At 48.5% G+C, this 24,804-nt stretch overlaps 1 protein-coding gene across 1 annotated transcript in view; it reads right to left on the bottom strand.

Annotated features, from left to right (window-relative positions):
* SLC24A3 (solute carrier family 24 member 3) overlaps window positions 1-24,804 on the bottom strand; it is a 463,454-nt gene that overhangs the window by 382,398 nt on the left and 56,252 nt on the right. The window contains exon 2 of the mRNA XM_065892354.1: window positions 15,462-15,590. Within this exon, the coding sequence (XP_065748426.1) occupies window positions 15,462-15,590 (129 nt within the window). The remainder of the gene's footprint in view (window positions 1-15,461; window positions 15,591-24,804) is intronic.

Here is a 24,804-nt window from a genome sequence, read left to right as displayed (position 1 = left end):
GGAGATGGGCCCTCCCCTCCCCCCCTCCACTTCCCTTCTTACAACCACAAGGTTGCAGAGTCCATCCAGTTCATGGTTCTGCTCCAGAGGGAAGTGAGAGGGGACATTAGGGACGACTGGCCCTGTCGATAACTAACCTCCCCTGGCCAACCGAAGCTCTTACTAATTTGCCAGACATCACAAAAGTCTCTTTGAAAGTGGACCTAAAATAAGTATCTAAGAAAAGTGACCAAAATCCTACAAGGCACTTCCTGGAGAGAAATGTACCCAACATATTAACATTTGTGTGGAAAGTGTGTCACACGTGTATGTGTGATCTATACGCATACATGTCTATCTGCATGGTGTGTACGTGTGTGTGCATGTATAGTCAAGGAGGTAGCTACACACAGAAACACGGATGAATCTCAAAAAGCACATGCTGCTTACGAAGCCTTACATCAAAGAGCACATAGTGTATGATTCGTGTATAGGAAGCTGTAGAACAGGCACAGAATAATCTATGGTAATAGAACTCAGAAGAGTGGTTGTGCTGGGGTGGGCTGGGCTGGGGATTTCCTGAAAAGGGACATGAGGAAACTTCCTGGAATGATGGTATGTCTTATATCTTGGTGGAAGCTGGGCACGGGAGCCTGCATATGTCATCACTCATTGGTGGTACACTTAAGACTTGTAAACTTCACTGTGTATAAATGTTACCCAAAAAGAGGGGTAAATAAATCATAAGCTCTAGTTAATGACACACATGCTAAACCTATGTGAGACGGCGTGTATCTATTTCTGCAAATTACTTCCAAATTCACTAAAATAGGATGGCTTCATGGATGGATACAGGGGTGGAGAGATGAATAAACGTGATAAAGCCAGTAGAGTGAAATGCAAATTATAGAACTTAGGTGCTGAGTCTGTGGGTGTTGGCTGTAAAATTCTTTCAATTTCTCTGTATGTTTGCAAATTTTCATAATAAAATGCTGGAGTGAGGGAAAAAACTACCTAAAGGCAAGATTCTTGAGACTGGATGGGGAGAGAGAGGATGCAAAATTTTAACAACAGATGACACTGTGGCGTTGAAAAGACAATAATTCTAGATTCATAACAGCTACTGCTGAGAGACTGTGTGCACTTGGGAACCGCTAAGCAGATTCACCAGGCACCACATTATTTGTCCCAGGCCCCATAAAAGGAAACATCCTTCTGTGAGCCACAAACACACAATGATTTCTGCAAAGAGGCCAAGGTTCTGCGTGAAACTAGTGTCAATGATAAAAAACACCTGGCAGAAGGATGGCTACTGCTGTGTTACATCTTTCCTTCCTTTAAATTTAGTATTAAATTATAATTTAACTTAATGAATTGGTCTAGTTTTTGTGGTCAAATGGTGCAGGCAGTAGGGAAACTTTATGTTTGTGGAATATGGAAGGACAGTTTGCCCATGGGACACAGATCACCTTGTTTTGGATGAGCTGACTTAAGGCTTGTCCAAAGGGCAAACCCACCATGGTGAAAGGGGAGAGAAACGAACACAGAACAAGCCCAGCTGCTTTCCCACCTTCTCACCGCCCTTTATTTCTTCTTCCTCTATCCGCTGATATCCACTCTGCACACCCAACCTTGCATACTCAGTCCTAAGACCCAAAATTCCCATCACTGGTGACTTTTCTATGGATTTTCCCAGGGCAGTCAACAAGATTACAGAATAAGTGGAATTCCCATTCCCCAAGAAAGGCGCCCTGGGAAGCAGAGGCTGACACTAACGGGCTGTTCATGTACCCAACATGTATGCTTTAAAAATTAAGAATATTTTTACTTTCCACCTAGGTATTACAATATTAGTTCAGGCCAGATTGACTTTACTCTCCTCCTAGAGGAGCAGTGTCCATGCCCTAATCAGTGCCTGAGTAATACCCACATCCTCCTATGCATGACTGAGTCCCTGTGTGTGGGACCCCTGAGCACATGGTGGGTGCTCCAGAAATGGGCATCCGTTCACAGTTGGGTATTTGCCTTGTGCTAAGTTCTTCACACACTTTATTCCATTGACTCTCCATGGCAACCCTTTCTGTTTGTGCCATGAATCATCCCCACTTCACAGGGGAGGAAACCCAGGCTTGGAGAAGTTAAATGACTGGTCCAGGGCCCCACAGCCCACGGATGTCAAAGCAGGACTCCTCTCCGGGTCTGTAGGACCCTGGACCACATCCCTAACTCCACCCAGAGGTACTTTATGCTTACAGAACGTAGGTATCCCTGACCTTCTGGTTCTCACAATGACGCTGAGGCAGGGTGGGTGCCTATTTAGTGACCTTACACCCCCTTCCCATGCTCCTGCCAGCGTGGCCTGACCCACTGGTCTGCAGCCTGTTCTCCTCCCTTCCTCAGCCCAGCGTCCCCGACCCCAGTGGCATGAGCCCTGAGATCCCGCTGTAGGCTCAGGGCTGGGGTGCAAGGTCTTGGCCGGGATGGACAAGCCACTGGGCTGGGCTCACATCCACTTTGTTCTGAGTAAGCTTCTAAAAAAGGCTGCTAATCTTTAATTCAGGGATTTTATTGTTCTATGATAGAAATTTCAGCCACACTAATGGTTTCACACTATATCAGGAACCTCAGAAGCGCCAGTATGATAACCCAGACGTGGACTCATTTAACCTTCCTCTCCAAGGTGGGAAGGGAACCTTGTCAGCCCAGGCCAGTCCCGGGGGATGCAAACTGGTGAGTGGCCATGGGAGCCCCCAGGTGGAGGAAGAAACAGGTTACTGCCTGATGCCCAAGTGTGCAGTCAGTGGGAACCATACTCAGCCGGTTAACTCGGATACACCCTCCCCCATCCCTGGGCCACACTGCCCGCTGTTCCTGGGAGCTTGTTTAAAAAGTCTGAGGCCTGGGAGGCTGCTGGGAGCCTTTGGGGAGCCTTTGGCCTCCCCGGGCCACCTCCTACCCCAAAGCTCCCAGAGGCCATCCCAGGCCTGAGGGTATCCAGATCTGGATGGGAGGGCCACAGGGAGAGGCAGTCTGTGCCCCGAGGCCCTGCCCTCAGGCCCATGGTTGCCTGTGGGTCAGCCCTACCCCTGGGTCAGCCCCTGCTAAGGAGGGAGGGAGCTGGGGAGGCTCCGGGTGAGGAAGGCAAGGTCAGAGCCACTTAAGGACCAGGCAGAGACATTCCCTCCTGACGCTCATAGACACACATTTTATTTTATTTCTTTTGAATTTTATTTTATTTATTTTTTATACAGCAAGTTCTTATTAGTTATCTATTTTATACATATTAGTGTATATATGTCAATCCCAATCTCCCACTTCATCCCACCACCACCACCACCCCTCCACTTTCCCCCCTTGGTGTCCATACATTCGTTCTCTACATCCATCTAGTTCTGCCTTGCAAACCGGTTCATCTGTACCATTTTTCTAGATTCCACATATATGCATTAATATACAATATTTGTTTTTCTCTTTCTGACTTACTTCACTCTGTATGACAGTCTCTAGGTCCATCCACATCTCTACAAATGACCCAGTTTTGTTCCTTTTTATGGCTGTGTAATATTCCATTGTATATATGTACCACATCTCTTTATCCATTCATCTGTTGATGGGCATTTAGGGTGCTTCCATGACCTGGCTATTGTAAATAGTGCTGCGATGAACATTGGGGTGCATGTGTGTTTTTGAATTATGGTTTTCTCTGGGTATATGCCCAGTGGTGGGATTGCTGGGTCATACGGTAGTTCTATTTTTAGTTTTTTAAGGAACCTCCATACTGTTTTCCATAGTGGTTGTATCAGTTTACATTCCCACCCACAGTGCAAGAGGGTTCCCTTTTCTCCACACCCTCTCCAGCATTTGTTGTTTGTAGATTTTCTGATGATGCCCATTCTAACTGCTGTGAGGTGATACCTCATTGTAGGTTTGATTTGCATTTCTCTAATAATTAGTGATGTTGAGCAGCTTTTCTAGTGCCTCTTGCCCATCTGTATGTCTTCTTTGGAAAAATGTCTATTTAGGTGTTCTGCCCATTTTTGGATTGGGTTGTTTGCTTTCTTAATATTGAGCTGCATGAGCTGTTTATATATTTTGGAGATTAATCCTTTGTCCGTTGATTCATTGCAAACATATTCTCCCATTCTGAGGGTTGTCTTTTCATCTTGTTTATAGTTCCTTTGCTTTCCAATGCTTTTAAGTTTCATTAGGTCCCATTTAGTTATTTTTGTTTTTATTTCCATTACTCTAGGAGGTGGGTCAAAGAGTGATTTATGTCAAAGAGCATTCTTCCTATGTTTTCCTCTAAGAGTTTTATAGTGTCTGGTCTTACATTTATGTCTTTAATCCATTTGGAGTTTATCTTTATGTATAGTGTTAGGGAGTTCTCTAATTTCATTCTTTTACATGTAGCTATCCAGTTTTCCCAGAACCACTTATTGAAGAGACTGTCTTTTCTCCATTGTATATCCTTGCCTCCTTTGTCATAGATTAGTTGACCATAGGTGCGTGGGTTTATCTCTGGGCGTTCTATCCTGTTCCACTGATCTATATTTCTGTTTCTGTGTCAGTACCATATTGTCTTGATTACTGTAGTTTTATAGTATAGTCTGAAGTCAGGGTGTGACTCCTCCAGCTCCACTGTTTTCCCTCAAGATTGCTTTGGCTATTCTTTTGTGTCTCCATACAAATTTTAAGATTTTTTCTTCTAGTTCTGTAAAAAATGTCTTTGGTAATTTGAAAGGGATTGCACTGAATCTGTATATTGCTTTGGGTAGTATAGTCATTTTCACAATATTGATTCTTCCAATCCAAGAACATGGTATATCTCTCCATCTGTTTGTGTCATCTTTGATTTCTTTCATCAGTGTCTTAAAGTTTTCTGAGTACAGGTCTTTTACCTCCTTAGGTACATTTATTCCTAGGTAATTTATTCTTTTTTTTGCAATGGTGAATGGGATTATTTCCTTAATTTCTCTTTCAGATTTTTCATCATTAGTGTATAGGAATGCAAGAGATTTCTGTGCATTAATTTTGTATCCTGAAACTTTACCAAATTCACTGATTAGCTCTAGTAGTTTTCCGGTGACATCTTTAGGATTCTCTATGTATAGTATCACGTCATCTGCAAACAGTGACAGTTTTACTTCTTCTTTTCCAATTTGTATTCCTTTTATTTTTCTTCTCTGATTGCCGTGGCTAGGACTTCCAAAACTATGTTGAATAATAGTGGTGAGAGTGGACATCCTTGTCTTGCTCCTGATCTTAGAGGAAATGCTTTCAGTTTTTCACCATTGAGAATGATGTTTGCTGTGGGTTTGTTGTATATGGCCTTTATTCTGTTGAGGTAGGTTCCCCCTGTGCCCACTTTCTGGAGAGTTTTTATCATAAATGGGTGTTGAATTTTGTCAAAAGCTTTTTCTGCATCTATTGAGATGATCATATGGTTTTTCTTCTTCAGTTTGTTAATATGGTGTATCACATTGATTGATTTGCATATACTGAAGAATCCTTGCATCCCTGGAATAAATCCCACTTGATCATGGTGTATGATCCTCTAAATGTGTTGTTGGATTCTGTTTGCTAGTATTTTGTTGAGGATTTTTGCATCTATATTCATCAGTGATATAGGTCTGTAATTTTCTTTTTTTATAGTATCTCTGTCTGGTTTTGGTATCAGGGTGATGGTGGCCTCGTAGAATGAGTTTGGGAGTGTTCCTTCCTCTGCAATTTTTTGGAAGAGTTTGAGAAGGACGGGTGTTAGCTCTTCTGTAAATGTTTAATAGAATTCACCTGTGAAGCCATCTGGTCCTGGACTTCTGTTTGTTGAGAGATTTTTAATCACAGTTTCAATTTCCTTACTTGCCATGGTGTGTTCATATTTTCTATTTCTTCCTGGTTCAGTCTTGGAAGGTATACCTTTCTAAAAATCTGTCCATTTCTTCCAGGTTTTCCATTTTATTGGCATAGAGCTGCTTGTAGTAGTCTCTTATGATGCTTTGTATTTCTGCAGTGTCCGTTGTAACTTCTCCTTTTTCATTTCTAATTTTATTGATTTGAGTCCTCTTCCTCTTTTTCTTGATGAGCCTGGCTAATGGTTTATCAATTTTGTTTATCTTCTCAAAGAGCCAGCTTTTAGTTTTATTGATCTTTGCTATTGTTTTCTTTGTTTCTATTTCATTTATTTATGCTCTGATTTTTATGATTTCTTTCCTTCTACTAACTTTGGGTTTTGTTTGTTCTTCTTTCTCTAGTTCCTTTAGGTGTAAGGTTAGATTGTTTATTTGAGATTTTTCTTGTTTCTTGAGGCAGGATTGTGTTGCTATAAACTTCTCTCTTAGAACACACATTTTAAAACACTGCCAAGTAAACCTCCACCCTGGTGTTCCTCAGGGGAAGATCTCTTAGAAAACCCAGGGACCCCTGAGATGGAGTCTCCAAATGAATGACTATCCATGTGACTCACGAGAAATGCTGAATGGATGAGGAGCCCCCAGCAAGACAGGCCTGGTGCCTTAAATGTGGCAGACACCCTCCGTCTGTTTGTTTGTTTGTTTGTTTGTTAGTTTGTTTGTTGAGAGGCAGGAGGAGATGAGGCCCAGCTACCCTCCCCTCGGCCAGACTCCCAGGGCCAGCTGACCAGAGCTGTCCAGGGCGTGCAGGGGGTCTCAGGCCGTGCTCTCAGCCTCGGCGGCACCCCGGCATCACTGGCAGCTTTCCAACCACTGGTGCCTGGCTCCCAGTCCCAGAGACTCGGGTTTCCTTGGCCTGGGATGGGGCCTGGACTGAAATCTCCTCGGGGTCCCTCACAACGCAGTGCACACGCCACGCCACAGGAGCCTAGGAAATCCGGATGGCTGGGCCCCTCCCCAGAGGTTCTGACCTGCAGGGCTCAGGTGGCGCCCAGGAAGGGGCATTTCTGACAAGCTCCCAGGGCTGCTGCTGGCACTGGTCTGCCCCACCGTGAGAACCGCTGCCCTCAGGCAGTTGAGAGCACTCAGGTGAGGACAGAGTGGTGCCCTCCTGGGGACCCCCATACGCAGATGTGACTTCAGGCTGACTCCGCTCACAAAAAGGCGAGGGGACACAGCCCAGCCTTGGGGCAAGAGGTCAGAAAAGGCAGGAAATGCAGATGCTGGTCCTCGCTCTGCTGCCAGCCAGAGGTGGACCCTAGAGACGCCCCTTCACGCCTCTAGACCTCGGTCCTGGCATCATCAGTGAAACGAGATTACCTGTGGGACAAGATAAATTCCAAATGCATAATTCAAGGAAAGAGCCCCCAGTCACCCCAGGCATGGTGCTGCCGCAGAAGCGGTTCAGGAGTGGGGACCAGGCAAGAATGAACCCCAGAGGGCTGGAGACGCACCCAGGGCCGCATTTGCTCCTTGGCCACACGGAAGAAGTGGCCATTGCTGCCACAGACCACAAGGGTGCAGCCAAGGAGAGCTGTGGGGCCAGGAGCTGGCTGACGCTTGAGCTGAGCCCACGGTGGGTGTCCCCAGCCCCCCCCATTCCATTGCCTGTGGGCTCCACACACAGGTGTGCTCACTGTCACCACGCGCTCACCTGCGGACGACCCTGCATGAACGCGTCACCCTCTGACCCAAAGGGAAGCAATTCCAAGGTGCAAGGAAGATTGCACAGGTGGTCTGGAAACCCCAGACACTCTGGAACAAGGGGTTAGTCCAGACCAGGGGTTTTCAAGCATTTTTAGAGGATGAAAATTTATTCTTCTCTTAAACAAGACCCCCAAGGATCCTTCTGGTAACAAAGATAACGTAGCCACGATCTATTAAGCACCTACTATGATTGAGGTTTTGCTGTTTTACGAAGCTTACGTCACTCCATGCGCGGGCATCTTAATCTGTGTTTTACAGATGGCGGAAAGGAGGTTCGAAGGATTTAGGAAACTCACCTGGCATCACATAGGTCGAAAGTGACAAAAAACTGAGATTTAGGATTTACTCTGGAACCCAAGCTCTTTCCACATTACCGTCGATGACTTCACGCATTCTCAAACACTCACTGTTTTTCCTAGGCTCCTTGCATTTACAAAGAAAAGATGCAATTTGCAAACAGAACTGGGACAATTTCTACCTGATTTGTGATCCTCTCAAGGTGAAAAGAGAATCGAATTGTGTCACCTGACCAGGTGAGAATCGTGAAGCTTAAGCCAAGAGCTAGGCCAGCCTCAGAAGATGTAAGTTTGGGTTACGGTTTCTCTATACAGGGGGGATACTGCTTTTGAAATAAGATAGGCATAAAGGAAAATTGAGACGTTTGTTTTTTTCAATAAGAAACAAGTCTGGAGGGGAAAACTGCTTTCTCTTCTTCCAGGGCACTGGGCTAAAATCCATGTCCCGGGCTCCCTTACAGTTAGAAGTGGTCATGGACAGAGTCCTGACCAATGGAATGTGAGCAGGAGGGAGGGTCTGGTCCATAAAACTCAGCTATGCACAGCCCTCCTGGTTCTTTCCCCTTAAAGCACAGTATCTTGGAAACCAAGTGTGAGGACAGGGAGCCTCAAAATGGAAGGTTCCAGAGTCCATGGACCACCTCTAGCAGCAAGGCCACCCACAGACCAGAACTTCACGTGAGAAAGAAACTTCTTTTATATTACCCCAAGGTCTACAGGACTTATTTGTTACAGCAGCTACAATAACCCTAATCCAGTAAAGAATCTGACACAGATTAAAAAGCAGATCTCAATGAGTTTCTAAGATGTTCCACTTAAGAATGTCAACAGCAATTATTTGAATCATTATGAAAATTACAACTGCAGAGAGAAGTTAGTGAAAGTTATATGAGCTAGTACAATAAACACTTTAAAACTTAAAAAAAAAAATCTTCGTTGTTTCCTGGGTTCAAACCCAGGGATAAAACACGGAGGTGATTGAAAATTGTCATTCCTAATATTCTGGAAATATTTGGTTAAATCAAATATAGTATTAAAATTAACTTCACCTATTTCTTTTCAAGTATTTAATGTAGCTACTAGGAATTTTTAAATTACATCTGTAGCTTGCATTATATTTCTACAGGACTGTGTTCCTCTAGATCATGCAAAGGTCAGATTTTCTAGATAATTATTTTGACATGCATTGATTATCCACGGGGGCAGTTGGGGGTCATTTATGCCCTCTGGGTCTCATTGTTTTCAAGCAAAAGGTGAGCAATGTGGACCTTTAGTGCTCTGTAGACTGGTCATGCCCAGCCCCGTGGTATTAAATCAGCTGACCCTGATGTTATGGTTTAAACTCAAGAACAGCCGGATCCCAACCCTGCCTTTGTTCACAACCTGGACCTGGACCAGCCTGCGCGTGCTGGCCACTCCGAGCCTGGCCTCCAGGCTCTGTTCGTGGCCCACACTTACCCTTGGACTCACCCCGTATTGCTTCTCTCATTCCCACCTCTGACTTTCCTCCTCTAGGACGCTCACATGTGACTCTTAGATTGTGCGGTTTCTGGCCACTCCGGTAAACAACCACCTGATCCAGTAAACATTCCTGCACAGCCCCGTGGGGCAAGTGCCCACCAGCCTCTCTGTCCTGCAGCAAAGGCTCAGGGTGGCTTCCCCACCCCCAGAGACCTCAAACCCTACAAGCCAGGCAGAGGGAGGGAGCCGAGCACTTTATCGGAATAAAACGAAAACAGAAACAGACTTACAGATCTCGAAAACAAACTTATGGTTACCAAAGGGGAAACATGGGGGGCGGATAAATCAGGAGTTTGGGGTTAACATACACACACTACTAAATATAAAATAGACAACCAAAAAGGATCTACTCTATAGCACAGGGAACTACACTCAATATTCTGTGATAAGCTATATGAGAAAAGAATCTGAAAAAGAATGAATATATGTATATGTATAAGTGAATCACTTTGCTGTACACCTGAAACTAACACAATGTTGTAAATCAACCATACTCGAATAAAATTTTAAAAAAAAGAAAGAAAGAAAGAAAGAAAATACAGTGATCCCAGAGCGAAGCCCACGCCAAAGGCTATCATTTTAAATAGCTTCCTTCTTCCCAAGTTTCTTTGAAAGAGGCACTCTGAGGAAAAGATCATTTCCTTAAAATATCAAAGAACTAAAACCCAAAAGATGATAGATTTTTTTTCTGAAAACAGACTGAAAAGTGTAGAAAGAAAATTCTGCAAAGTGTACCAATAAATATTCCCAAGAATCCATCTCTGCTACAGTTGTGTACCACCCTCAGTATTACATCTAGCTAACTTAATTTTCCATGGATCGAATTTATTCAAAGTTGAGTTTCTCATAATAGGTCATCTGAGTAAACAGTTTCAAATGTTATTTGCCAAAAGACAATGTTTCCAAGCTTGAGATGAAATCGCGGTGTCAGGCTAAGAAAACAACCTTAAAAATTCACAGAGGGCTGGAACGATGGCAGAAAAATTAGAGCCTGGAACTCAGTCTTTTTCATACGGATCTAGAGGAAAAACTTACAAATTTTCACCAAAACCGTATCTTGGAGGAGGCAAGGGAAGAATGCCATATAAAAAAAAAAATCCAAAAAAACCCAACATGTCTTTTTTTTTTAAAACGTCTTTATTGGAGTATAATTGCTTTACAATGGTGTGTTAGCTTATGCTTTATAAACAAAGTGAATCAGTTATACATATACATATGTCCCCATATCTCCTCCCTCTTGCATCTCCCTCCCACCCTCCCTATGCCACCCCTCTAGTGGTCACAAAGCACCGAGCTGATCTCCCTGTGCTATGCGGCTGCTTCCCACTAGCTATCTATTTTACATTTGGTAGTGTATACATGTCCACGCCACTCTCTCACTTTGTCCCAGCTTACCCTTCCCACTCCCTGTGTCCTCAAGTCCATTCTCTACATCTGTGTCTTTATTCCTGTCCTGCCCCTAGGTTCTTCAGAACCATTTATTTATTTATTTTTATTCCATATATATGTGTTAGCATACGGTATTTGTTCTTCTCTTTCTGACTTACTTCACTGTGTATGACAGACTCTAGGTCCATCCACCTCACTACAAATTTCGTTTCTTTTTATGGTTGAGTAATGGAACCCTCTTGCACTGTTGGTGGGAATGTAAATTGATACAGCCACTATGGAGAACAGTATGGAGGTTCCTTCAAAAATTAAAAATAGAACTACCATACCACCCAGCAATCCCACTACTGGGCATATACCCTGAGAAAACCATAATTCAAAAAGAGTCATGTACCACAACGTTCATCGCAGCTCTATTTACAAGTCAGGATATGGAAGCAACCTAAGTGTCCATCACCAGATGAATGGATAGAGAAGCTGTGGCACATATATACAACGGAATATTATTTAGCCAACATGTCTTTAAAGTGGCAGCTGTCATATGAAGAGTGAGCCATCTCAAGGTTGCCACACTCACCAAAGACAACTGCCCTGCAGGGCTCCTGGTTATCAAAGAGAGGGAGAGGGAGATGGGGAGGGAGAAGGAGAAGAGCGGGGAGAAGGAGATAGGGGGAGGGGGAGGGGGAGGGAGATGGACAGCAAGAGGAAAATGGATGGGGGAGAAGGATAAAACGAGGCTGACAGTAGGACATGGGATTCTGGGAACGCAAAGAAGTAATTTACCAAGGGAAGTGGAGCTGGGCATCTCAGGGGCGGAAGATTTTGTGAATTCCTATTCTTGAAATCGCCTGAAACGATTGCAGTTGTGCAACGGAAGGGACAGATGGGATAAAGCAGTCCCAGGTCTGTTTCCCAGGTGAGGAAATGAATGTCTGCGAAGCAAGCCAGCCCCATCCCCCAACCGTTCTCAGGACCAGAACACAGGCCACCCCGTCACCAGCCTCCGAATCAAGCTCGCTCATACCCATGGCATCTCCAGCCAGGGGTTCCGAGAACACAGCCTGAGAAGCCCTGTGACGTCAGAACAGCACTAGGCACGCTTTACAACCAGAGCCAAAATAATTCCCATCTGTGACCCTGACACTGTTGCCCCCAGGGCCAGCCTGGCCCCCAAACGCTCGGGTCCCCATGTAAACGCTCAGCCTTCGGCACAGACAGAGCCCTGACACCATCCCCGTGAGCGCGCCCCACTCGGCGACACCGTCACCAACAGGAAAGAGGCTGTCCCGATGGTTCGCCTCCCAGCCCCACACCGGAGCCTCTGGGAGCAGAACCCCACGCCATCCCAGCACGGGAAACACCCACCACGGACAGGGCACTCCGGCCTCTTCAGGGCAGCTGGGCAACGTTTTGTGGCCAGGCCTTGGCTCCCACCAGCTTAGTCCCCTCATCCTCCAGTGGGTTAGGGGTAGAGAAGATGAAGCCCGTTCCGTTTCAACTCAAAATCAGGATCTTCTGAGTGCGCTCAACTTTCTTCATAAAAGATCTGCTCAGTCAAGGGTAAGAGGCAGACTTCTGACAGCTTTCTGGAAAGAGCACCGAGGCAACTGGGTGACGATGTTTGGATGACGTTCTTTTCTGTTTTTTTCTTTTTTTTTTTTTGGCCTCATCGCGAGGCATGTGGGATCTTAGCTCCCCCAACCAGGAATCGAACCCACACCCTCTGCACTGGAAGGCGGAGTCTTAACCACTGGACCACCGGGGAAGTCCCGATGACCTGATGACGTTCTTATAGACACAGAGGGCTCCTCAGAGGCACTGAGCTCAACAACACGGGGAGATCTTCTGTTACAAGATGGTGCTTGAGCCGCTCCACCCAGTGGGCCACTGCTCGGGCCTGGGCCGCCTGAGGACTGACACAGACAGGCCACATCTGCCCATCCCCGAGAGGAGGGGCTGGAGGATGTATTTAGTTCCTTGATACTCGTGTGATGGAGGGACGGGTGCCCCCAGCAGACAGTGGGAAATTCGGGAGTGAGGTCCCACTGTGGACCCTCCATCCGCAGCACTAAGCTGGGTACACACACCTGATGACATCACTCCCAACCCTCACAGCAGCTGCGAAAGGTCGGAATGATCATCTCCATCTCACAGAGAAACACACAAAGGCTCAGAGAGTCTGACTATCTTGCCCTCAGCTTCTCAGCCAAGATTCAAACCCAGGTGAGTGCGACCCCAAGACCCAGGTAAGAGACGGGCTCTCGGATTTACATATCCACCGTATGTCCTCAAGATGTTTGCAACTGAGCTGGAAAGACAGGAGATACGTTCAAAGACAAATGGACATTCTAGACCAGCCTGTCCAATGGACCTTTCTGCGATGGCGGAAATGTGCTATGTTCTGTGCTGTCCAGGAACCACACACAGCCACCGGCTAATCTGATGTGTGGCTAGGGCAACGGAGAATCTGAATTTTTAATTGTATTTCATTTAAATTAATTTGAACTTAAGGGGCCGCTGAATGTCCATATCGGACAGCGTAGTTAGAGATATTTTCTACCAAAAACATTCAGAAAACAGAACGGTCATAGCAGGCTTCATGCACGACAGAGGCTCCAGGCAGGCCCTTGATGTGCTAGGATTTGAACAGGACCCTTGTTTCAGGCATGATCATCTTCCCTGTAGAATCTGGTTTGGAGTCAAGGACCCCAGAACTCAAGCCCAGTGCCTGTGGTCGTGGTCCACAGATGAGGAAAGCAAGGACACTCCTCCCGCGTCCTTGTTCTTCTTGGAACTGTCTTACGCGGCAGCACAAGGAACTCTCGTTCGCCCCCCGCCACTGTCCTCCTGGAGGCTTTCCTCTCCTCCTTGCCCTGTGCCCTCCCTGCCAACACCAGCAGGTGCTGGGCTCGAGCTCTCTTTAGAAACCTGGACATCTTCTGTTCTACTTGTGGGCTGAGTCATTCCTCTCCTGCGATGGCTTTCATGTGCTTTATTCTCTTACACCTGTCACTCTGAGAATGGCATGTCTTGAAACAGTAAACAGCACCACTCACAGAGAGACAGCTCCACCACCCCAACACGCAATCCCAACTACAGGAAACAGAAGCCCTCCATCACCACTGGCCCTGCGCAGTGCTGGACCCCAATCCCGAGAGCGGGGCACTGTATCTGTCTGACTCCGTTCTTTCCCATACGAAGGTACACCCAAGGCAACGGCTGGGCCCCCTAGTACTGAATCTCCCGTCTCTGACATCCCAGTCACCGCCTGTCTACTAGCTGCAGAGATGTTGACAACTCTTCGGCTGTAAGACCAGATCAGCAAACAGGGTTCCCAGCACAGCAATGACCTGCCCTTCAGGCCAGGCCCCTGCATGCCCAGCTCTCAGAAGACAGGTGGCTCTGTCTGCACAGTGGGACACTTGAAACCTCTGTCCCCAGTTTTCTAGCTCACGCAGCTGCCACATGCTTCACTCTTCCTTCCAAGCATTAATAACAGCCACAGGAACCCTAACATTCTCCAGCTTAAGGGATAGAGATCATGTAGGGCTGTAGGTTGTTTTTCGGCCAGGAGGGGGTCATCTATTTTTAGTTCTTCCAGCTGTGGGAAAGGGAACCTCTATCTACCTTCCCAAAAAAGCGCAGACACACAATTTCACCTTCTGTACTCCGAGGACTAAGGTTCTTTGGGCTGCAATGAAGATGGTGTATGTCCTTCTAAGATGACACTCAAAACGAGGCCGGCCTTTGCATGTGGGATCACTGTGTGGTCGAGCTCACCACACACCTGAGACCCAAGTCCCCACCAGGCAGGGAAGGAAGACGCCCCCCAAGATCTGAGAACTCCACGTCAGGGTTGACAAAGTGGCCACAGGCCTGGTACATCCCACAGCTCGCGAGCTAAGAATGGCTTTTAAATTTGTAAAGGATTATAAAAAATCTTTTAAAATATACTATAGACGCAGTAACGAGTCTGCAAAGCCTAAAATATTGCTGTCTGACCCTTCCTGGGACAAGGTTGCTGACCCCTGGTCTAAATGAGCAGGACCTCAGCCGTCCAGAGGGTACCTGCCGTTTCCTGAGCTGAGCCCTCGACATGCCAAGTCCTCTTCATCCCCCTATGTTAGTTTTCCCTTTAAGCTCAGAAACAGATCTAAAATGTTCTGAGGAAAGGCACGATAGCTATCAAACATAACAGCTGATAAACAAACGTTCACTTCTTCCAAGGAGCTCAGCATCACAGGTGAGGATCTGGTTCAACACCTGTGCCTTTACTGTGACAGAAACAAGGCTCCAATTAACAAGCAGCCAGAGACGATTCCAGGCGTCAAAGCGAAGACGCCACAGAATGTCCTCACCCATCCTGCTGCTGACTCAGGGATCCTCTGGGTAGCCCCAGCATCCACATTTGATAACGGCATTTTGACTCACCTTCTCCCCCACTGTCCGAGGGAAAGAAAACAGAGGCAGAAACACACCTGAATTGTCCCCTGGGATCTTGCCTTTGAGTTTCTTAGACACCTGCCCCTAAATATCCTCAGAGTCTCTCTGGATTAGAACTCAAAGGAAAAACACAGCATCCAGCTCTTCCTGGGCTTCCACCAGAGAGAACGGCAGCCCGGCCCGCGGCGCGAAGCCCCCAGCGCAGCCACCGTCTTACCTGGTTCAGTGCAGTTCTTGCTGCTCCGCGGCCCTGCATCTTCTGAAGTCAGCGAGTCATTCACCTGCATTAACTTCCTGCCCACGGTCCACTGTCTGTCTTGCCCAATGAGGTCCATGAAGTCAAGGTCTGGGGAGAAAGAGATCACAGCCACGCATCACTAACAGCTGGGTGTCACCTGTCCCCAGGCTGGGTGCCCAGCGCCTTCAGCCATCGGCACTCAGTCCGGCCAACACCCCTTAGACCTCTCGCCACCGTCGCTCACCATCCTGCCCCCACCTCCCAAGGGCTTCCTCGGCTCCTGGATCCTACTGGCTCCCACAGCGGCAGCCCTCAGCCAACGGCTGGGAGGGGGCGGTGTATAAACACCTCACGCTCCAGTGGGATGACTCTGAAGTGTGTGTTCTACCCTGGAATCCAGTTTTCTCCACTGGGATGACTCTCCAGGTGTCTACAAGGTGACTCTCCTGATAAAACACACTTTATTGGCCGCTGTCCTTTCCTGTCTTAATTCCCTGCACCCGATAACATGCTGAGAAATGTTGAACAACCAACTCTCCAGGGGAAAAAGTCCTGGTCTTGTATCCACTGGACAACTTCCATGGTGTAAATATTCCCATCATGGCCAATTTCGAGCTACCAACGTGATCTCACTGAACGTGGACTTGGGAAAAAAGGGCACGGTTGGGTCCGCTAAGTCAGGGTGACTGGCACCTACCCACCAGCAGCTACTCCTTGACCAGTACTTCCCTGAACCGCCTCCCAAATACACCACCTGCCACTGAACACCTGCTCAGGATCTGCTTCTCGGGGTCACCCAGGCTAAGACACCACAACAACACACCCAGAGCCTGGGCCAGTGAATCCCACACAACAAGATTTCAGTAAACACGAGATGAGAGCGTGAACAAGGGGAAAGTCGATCACTGAATGCGTGACTAGGGCTGAGGTCTCCGGCTGAGATGCCCATGGGGATGGAAGTGCCAGGAGAAAGAACAGAGACGGAAGGGCCCGTCGGGGGAGAATATGGTGGCTTCTGCTTAGGACGTGTTGGATCTGAAGTGTCTGGACCATCCACAGGGCAGCGTGCTGCCCGGGTAATGTGGGTGCAGACACCGCAGGGTGGACAGCTAAGCTACACAGAACATCAGGGGAATCATAAGCAAATAGGGAAGAGTATGGCATGTGTATGGATGCAGCTTCCTAAAGAGAAGGGAACGGAAGAAGAAACCATGGGAAACTCAGCATTCCTTCAGAGCAGGTAGAGTCAAAGCATTCAGCAAAAGATCATGAAAGGAAGGAAAAGAGCAAGGGAAGTGGTGTCACAGAAGGTAAGCAGAAAGAGAATTTCAAAAAGGAAAAAGCGGCCGATGGCCTTGACTGCCATGGACCAATCACGTAAGACAGATGCAAAGACACAACAGAGCGGGACCTCAGAGGGTCACTGGGATGTGGAAACAGCAAGCACAGATGGCTCTTTCTAGTGGCTTGGAACTCAAGAAAGATGTGACATGAGGCTTTGGCTACCTCTCGAGTGTCCAGAGTTGCTGTGGTCAGAAAATGGATCTAAGAACAAGACAAGGCTCTAATTCATGGGCACAGAGGCCTTCACAAAAGGCCAGAGGGTGCGCCCCACAGAGCCACACCAGCACAGAGCTCTGAATCGGTCAATGAAGAGCTGAAGGTCATCATACCCTTTCCTCAATTTCCATGGGGATTTTAGCTTCCTAAATGATGTCACTTTCATTATATAATTGGAACCTCATGACAATGCTCAGGAAAGAAAGAGGGAGCCTGGGCACTGTCTCTCTGTCCACTGCTGTCTCTCTGACACCTAATCACTGCTGGCTCAGAGGAGGTACTCAGTATGTGTCAGAGTAACCATTCCCACTTTGTGGATGGATAAAGTAAAACTCATGGAAGTTTCTGGAAATCACAGTGCTTGTACGCATCTCACCTAAAGCCAACAGGACACACAGTAACATCCATAGCTCACAAACTGAGGTCTTCCTCAGTCAAATGGAACCTGCTCCACATGTAAAATTATCAAATAGCTAATTACAACTTTTATACATTAGCTAGGACAGCCCCTAGGTTTATTCTCAAAAAAATGTAGAAAGTGAGGCCCAACTAGAGTAAGCAATAACTTAAGACTGTGAAATACAGAAACCTACACGACGGCCAGATACGGCCATAACTGTGAGGACAATCCCAAAGACATTTCAAGGTCAAAGCAAGGCATCTGTGGAGTCCTGTTCACCTGAATGGTTCATTCTTAGGATTAAGAACGGTGACCAGCAGAGGAAAAAAATTGCAGAAAACTCATAAACAAGGAATAAGGTCAGTTGCCTTAAAATTCAACGGGCAGACCTAAAATGTGAACATTACACCATATCGTTTGTCTCAGGTTGGGTTTCCGCAGAAGCAGCCCCTGAGGACAGGGATTTGAGCACAGGTTGTTTACGTGGGGGGTGATCTCGGGAAGCACCCGTGCTGGGACAGCGCCAGGGAGCCAGCCAATGGAGGTATGTTTCAAGTCCATTGCTAAAATGGTTGAACTAGCACTTGACCCCTCTGGAAACCTCTGGGGGCCAGTGTAGACGTGCAACTCAGACACCCAGGGGGTGAGGGAGCTGGGGTATTTATCCACCTGCTCTTGGTCTGCCATGGGTGGAATGCAGGCTGTTCCCAGGGGACATTAATTCCCTGGCACTTCCAACCAAAGTGGGCTCTGGTACCCAGCAAAAGGCCTTAGATAATGAGACGCAGGTGCTGAAAGTTGGACGGTGCCCATGTGCACTGAAGACATGAGGACAAAGTGATGCGGGCAGGATGCCGATGGCATCTTCCAGCCTACACGAGACCAACAGATTGGCCGTTCTGCTCTTCTTGTAATCTGGGTTAAAGAAAAGTGCTCTGTGGTGCTGCAATCCTAACATTCAGGAAGATCCCAATGTGCGTTGTTTGTATAGTGGTGAGCATAGCTGCCTTCCAGGAAGATTCCAAAAATCTGCAAAGAAGCAAAAGCATCCCTTCCAGTGACTTGCAAAGTTCCTGCTTAGGCCAAATTTCCATGGTTCTGTAATTCTGAGAGAAAAGCTGATACCAATTAAGAGATATAAAAATAAAGCCAGCTATTGTAGCAGAAAATTAGAGGATTTTTTTACACGATGATTCAATAGCTTCAGGAATCAGAGACTATTAACGCAGCGCCTCTGGATTCCAAAACCTACAAACGTTTATCTCAAAAAATATATATATGACCACTGACCACTGATATACAGATGTGGAGACCAGAGTCTGAGAAAATGAGAATGATGAAAGCAAAGCACTGCGTTCACTTACTTCCCACTGAGAACCGTGCGACGATATTACACCCCATTCTCTTTGTCCTCACAAAACTGCTGGTGAGGGACTTCCCTGGTGGCGCAGTGGTTAAGAATCCACCTGCCAATGCAGGGGACACAGGTTCGAGCCCTGGTCCAGGAAGATCCCACATGCTGCGGAGCAGCTAAGCCCGTGCGCCACAACTACTGAGCCTGCATGCCACAACTACTGAGACCCATGCGCCTAAAGCCGGTGCTCCGCACAGAAGCCACCGCAATGAGAAGCCCGAGCACTGCAATGAAGAGTAGCCCCCACTCGCCGCAACTAGAGAAAGCCCACACGCAGCAACAAAGACCCAACGCAGACAAAAAAAAAAAAACTCAAAAGAAAAAAACAAAACTTCTGGTAAGGTAGGAAAGGGCAGTTGGCTCTTGGGTCAACTTACCTTTGGAGTAAATAAGTCAGAGTAGAAGTGATCTGCCTCAACTCGGAACCCACCCATGGCCACAGCCACTGCCAGTTAATAATCATCATGACAGCCATTTATTGAGTGTCATGACAGCCATTTATTGAGTGTCTATTATGTGCGAAGAACTTGCCACTCTTCGCCATGTTTCATCTTAACATCTTATTCTGAACTATTAACTCCACTTGCAAATAAGGAAACCGAAGCACAAAAGAGGTTAAAGACTTGCCCAAGGTCACAGAGCAAGCAAAGAGGAGCAGAACGGGGATCTGACCAGGATCTGACCAGGTCTAGTGACCCCAAAACCCACATTCTTGGTAGATCCCTGCAGAGGATGAAATCCATCTGGCCATATTACTCAGCTATAGCAAGACAGATCCACTATGCAGCCTGCACCTTATACGAGGTGAGGGGTGGAGACAGTCTCACTGGACCTACTTCCCCCAGAAACTATTAGGAACAGTGGCAGGTCAGGAGCATCACCCCATGAAAGCATCACACACGCAAAAGAAAACGGTCCTGAAACCCCACTGGATGCAGGACGCTCAGCTGAGCGTGGATTTCTCAGAGACTCAGGGGGCCCCTTGGTCACAACATGGAGGCTTACAGTCTTGGATTTAGGGAGGAGTGGGTGGGCAGTGGGGAAGGCAGAGGGGATCGGGGGAGGCGCCCGCTGCTCTCCCCTCATCACCCCCGGCTTCCCTGGACTTCTTGGCCCGGCAAGGGATGCTCCTCGAAGCTACACTTGAGCAATGTCAACAAAAGCCCTTGGCCCCCATCCACCGCGTGCCTGGCTCCGCCTGCCAGGCCCTGGAAGTGGCGAGCTGGCCTAATTAGTCAGGGAGCGGGTGGGAGCGGTGAAGAGGGAGGCAGCGGGCTCACATGTCACCAGCTCCGAGCAGGGCGGCAGGGGTGGGCCGTGGAGATAGCGCGGGGTGCCTGCTGGAGGGGAAGAGGTTCTCAACTTGAGACTCAAGCACACGCACTAAGGAAGGAGAGAGTGTGAGGCTGGGAGCCAAGTTTCCATTACAGAGCTGTGCCCTCATCCTCTCCTGCTCTCTCCCTCCCTCCCTCTCTCTCTCTCTCTCTGTCTCCCTGTCCCCTTCCGCCTCTCCACGATCAGGGCTTGGAAAGCCCAAGGCTTTCTGACCCCAAGAATGGATTTCCTTCAGTGCCCCCTGTCCCAGCTTCACCCTAAGACTAACATGCTTTCTCCCATGTGCACCCTCGCCCCACACAGGGTCCCTGGCCCAGCGGAGAGGTGGAGCTGCCACCCTCTGAGGAGGGAAGGACCCCGTTCAGATGAGGGTCTGCAGACAGGCAGGTTTGCTGCAGCAGCATCAGAATCGTGCCCCTGCCCGTGTGCCCGCAGCCGTCCTGCACCTTCTCACTCCGCGCTACCCCCGGAGTTTCGTCCATTTCACTGACGGGGTAAAGCAGTGAGCTGGGACTCAAGCCCAGATCTGACTGCAAAGCCCATCTGTGCGCGTCCCACCTCGTCCCAGAGCTCAGGGGCCCAGGGGAAGTGGCCTCCAGGGGTCAGCAGGCCCCCTTGAAAGGTCGTGTTAGCTCTCCCCTCCCCCAGATCTGGAACACGGCATTTCTTCTTGAAAACTGGGATGGAGAGAACCACCCAGAGGATCAGGGCAGCAGGTGAGGAAACTGAGTCTTGCAGAGCCTAACGCGACCCTGAGGACAGAAGGTCCAGAAAACAGAACAAGTGACAGAGCCCGTGGCGGCAGGACCGGCTGCAGCCCTCAGGCCAGCGCAGGCTCAGAGTGCCCAGTAGGGCTATAAATACCCCACCCTGCAGTTTACACAGCTGTCCCCACTCCGGGCACCCTGGGTCTTCACCCCGGGGTCAGAGGGCGGGTTTGCATCAGCCTGCAGCCCTGAGACCGCCTTCTGCAGACTCTCCAGCAAACGAGTGGGGCGCAGCTGCCCCTCCAGCACCCTCTCCCTACGGCCACCATCCTGACCCCCCACCCGCCGAGATTCTCACCCTCTGTGGGTGAACGGAGGAGGAGGGCAGGGCTGGCCCTTGCCTGTGGATCTTCACACTGATTCTCCAGCTGGAGGAAAAGTGTGGCTCTGAGTGGTTCTGGGTCCTTGGAAAGGAGCACAGACTGTGGAGAGGCTGCGAGCTCTCCAAACCCGCCAGGAGAGGAAGAAGCCGGAGGCTGAACGTCCTGGGCACTGGGTCCCTCCACAGCCTCAAGCTTCCAGAAAGACAGAGAAGGGCAGATCCAGAGAACTCGAAGCTGCGGGGAGGCCACAGACTCCAGGTAAACCTCTCCTCTCTCTGCATCTTCACGCCCTGCCCAGCGGGCCCCCCATCTCCTGCCCTCTGGCTGCGCCATGGCAATCACAAGCCGCAGCTCTCAGGCTGCACTTAAACCGCATCCCAGTGTCAAGGCGCCGCACCTCCACTCAAGAGGAAAACCCTCTGGAAGGCTGAGGTTTCTCGGTCCCTCTAATGGGAAGAGGGAACAGTAACCCCTGGCCACCTGCACACAGATATGGGCCCTTCCACCCATGTCCACCCTCTGCAGGGCTCCTGCACAGAGCGCAAGGTCAGCAGCAGCAAAAGCATCTCCTGGGGGCTGGTGAGAAATGCAGCGCCCAGCCGCGGAGCAGGACTCTGCACAGAGCACAGTGGAGTCTGAGCTGCTGCTCCCAGGCCCCAGGAAACAGCTTCAAGTGTTATTTGCCAAAAGACGGTGTTTCTAAGCACAAGAGGCAGAGAGAGGCTGCAGGGCGTAGGCAGAAGGTCCCTACCCAGCACTGCTGGGATCCCGATGGTGAACGGGAGCAGGCTGCTGGGGCTCTGGGTCACGCTGTGGACCAAGTGCTGTCCAGTCGTGTCCTGCATCCGAGGGGGCCGGTCCCATGACCCGTCCCCCGACGGGAGGGAACGGGCAGCCCAAGAAGTCCTGACTGCTGCTGTGCCTCCCCTTCCCTCCTGACACCAACCCTCACAGCCCAGGCCACACACCCTCCCCAGGACACAGAGGCCGGCAGAGCCCATGACAGAGTGGCCTTGGGAACAAGGGCAGCCCAAAGCACCCAGCAAGGCGAGAGTCCAAACTGGCCCCGGATGCAGGTTCTGCCATGGCTGTCGGGCAAAACAAGGCAGGTCTGGTTGTAAGACTTGGAGGCCAAGGTAGGGGAGCCCAGAGAGACCCTGGCCGCTCCCAGGGAGAACCCCTTCCTCCACCCAGCCTTCCTGACCTTCCAGGATGTCCCCTCAGCACAAGGCCCCAGAGCTACTTCTCCTTCAGAGCTTGCATCACAGATGGACGCATCACTGACTGTCTCCGCTGCTCCCCCGACCCTGCGACCCCGACCTGTCCCAGGCTCCAGGAGACTCAGGCTGTCTGGGCTTTTCTCCTCCCTGTGCCCCTCCCCCCGACCCCTGCCTGAAACCCGGTGGGTGTCCAACAGCCACAATGTCACAGCGCTTGCCTCAAGGTGGGGCTGGGGAGTCATTGCCCAATTCCCAGGAAAGACCCCTACGTCTTCCCTCAGGGGTCATGCCCCTTGATTTGAGGCTAAGTTTAAATGACAGGCCTGGGAATTTTAGTGGCAAACCTAAAACAGAACCCAAGTGCTCGGGGTTCCCGGACAAAACTGTTTGCGTTATACAGTCTTGCTATTCAAAGTGTGGCCCCTGGACCAGCCACATCAGCCTCCCCTGGGAGCTTGTTAGAAATGTGGCATCAGACCCCCCGCGTGAGACTCTGCATTTAAACACATGACTTGTGTGCACAGTAGGGTCCAGGCAGCTCTGCAGCCCATTGCTGGGCTGGGTGTTTCTTTTCCCATTTGTTCAGACATCAGTCGCTGAGCACCTTCAAGTTCCCAGGACAGCGCTCTGCTTGATCTCTCCACCTCTAAGTTCTGTCCTCAGGGAGCGGGAAGGCCCCTTGCTGAGCACAAGCCCCTGCAGGAGGCGTGCTCCAGCATCCACGGAGCTGGCTGGCCGCCGAGACGCTTCCTCCTGCATCTGCCTCGAAAAGCGAGAGAAGACCAGGTCCCGGCAGCCAGGTTTCAGAGCTTCCTCTTTTCCAAACAGCTCCATCTTTCTTCACTGCTCTACTAACTAAAGCAAATGGGTGTGTTCCAAGGACCCTGGGGACTGGGCTTCTGGTCTCAGGACTTCGCCATCTTGGGCATCTGGTGACTTGGGATTCTGGGGCCAGATCTGTCCCTAGCTGTGGGCTGTTGGGAAGTTGAATCACTTTAACTCAGTTGCTGCATCTGAAAACTGAAGGGCCTGAATAGTCTGACCAATAAAGTCCTTGAGCTTGGATTTTTAAAAAAATCTCGGGGAGAGTTGTGTACCCCAGGAGACTGGGCTATATGACTTACTGAAGAGTGGGAAGAAAATATGAGAACCCCCAGGTCTGTATCACGTGCCAATCTTATTACATATTTATTATTTATAATGCAAGCTGACAGTAGCACCACCACTGAGCCCATGTGCCAGCATGTCCCATAATTAATGTAATAGAAGGGCACTGTCACCCAGTGTAGGCGAGGGGCGTGAAGGCAGAGCGCAGAGTGGATGTGGGGCCCTCCGGGCTCACTTGCTCTCAGAGTGTCCGGCATAGGGCCCTTTACGTGTACTCAGTGAAGCAGATTTGCAGATATGATTTGAGACAGTAAAATCTTTACATTCTTTGAACTTGAAGATGAATTACACATTTCTCTCTTACAATAAGACAACTGCTACAAATACGCCCACCTTTTCTGAGAAGACATTGTGGCCTCTAGCTAAGGATGCACCTAGCAGGTATATTCAGAACACACACACACACCCTTCAAGGTGACATCTTAACAACCAGGTGAAAAGGCACCTACGTTCCTCAAGAAATTTGTTTTATGGAGAGAACGTTTTGAAAACAAATATCAAGAAATTGTGTTACCCTCCAAAATTGACAGAAATCAGCATCTAAAGCAATCATATTTTCCACCTTAAAACGCGGAAGCAGAATTACGTCACCTGATGAAAAACATTCCACACACAAAGAGTTGCAATGAGTTCTGAATCCATTTGTTAAAAATATGTAAATTCAACACCTTCTGAAAAGTAGCATGATTAATTGACCGAAACCAGGAAAAATGCGAAGACGTGAACAAAAGTTTTTGCCTAGTTGGTGGGTGAAACTGAAAAATTAACGTCTTGATTTAGTAGGTACGGTCTAGGATGCTTTTCTTCCATTTGGATCTATGTATCTTGGTGAATTATCTATTTCAGTTAGGACAGCCATTAAATGTCAATATTGAACTGAACCTTAAATGAAAATAAACAGACTTCCAACTGGCTGTTCCTCAAAATATGGAACTAATATTTTGAAAAATGATTTAAATATACTCAGTCATGTTGTCCTCAATAAAACAGTACTCACAGACTGTAGCAATATTAATAATTATAATGCTCCAGGAAAATTGAAATGTTTTGCTCTATTAATAAAATCTTTATTTTCTTCCTCTTAACTTTATGTTTCTTCATATATAAAAGTCAGGGGTGGGCCCGTGAGCCACGGC

This window comes from Phocoena phocoena, chromosome 15 (genome assembly GCF_963924675.1).
Source record: "Phocoena phocoena chromosome 15, mPhoPho1.1, whole genome shotgun sequence".
Lineage (NCBI taxonomy): Eukaryota > Metazoa > Chordata > Mammalia > Artiodactyla > Phocoenidae > Phocoena > Phocoena phocoena.
The sequence above is the reverse complement of the archived record's forward strand: the minus strand, read 5'-3'. Positions and strand labels throughout refer to the sequence as shown.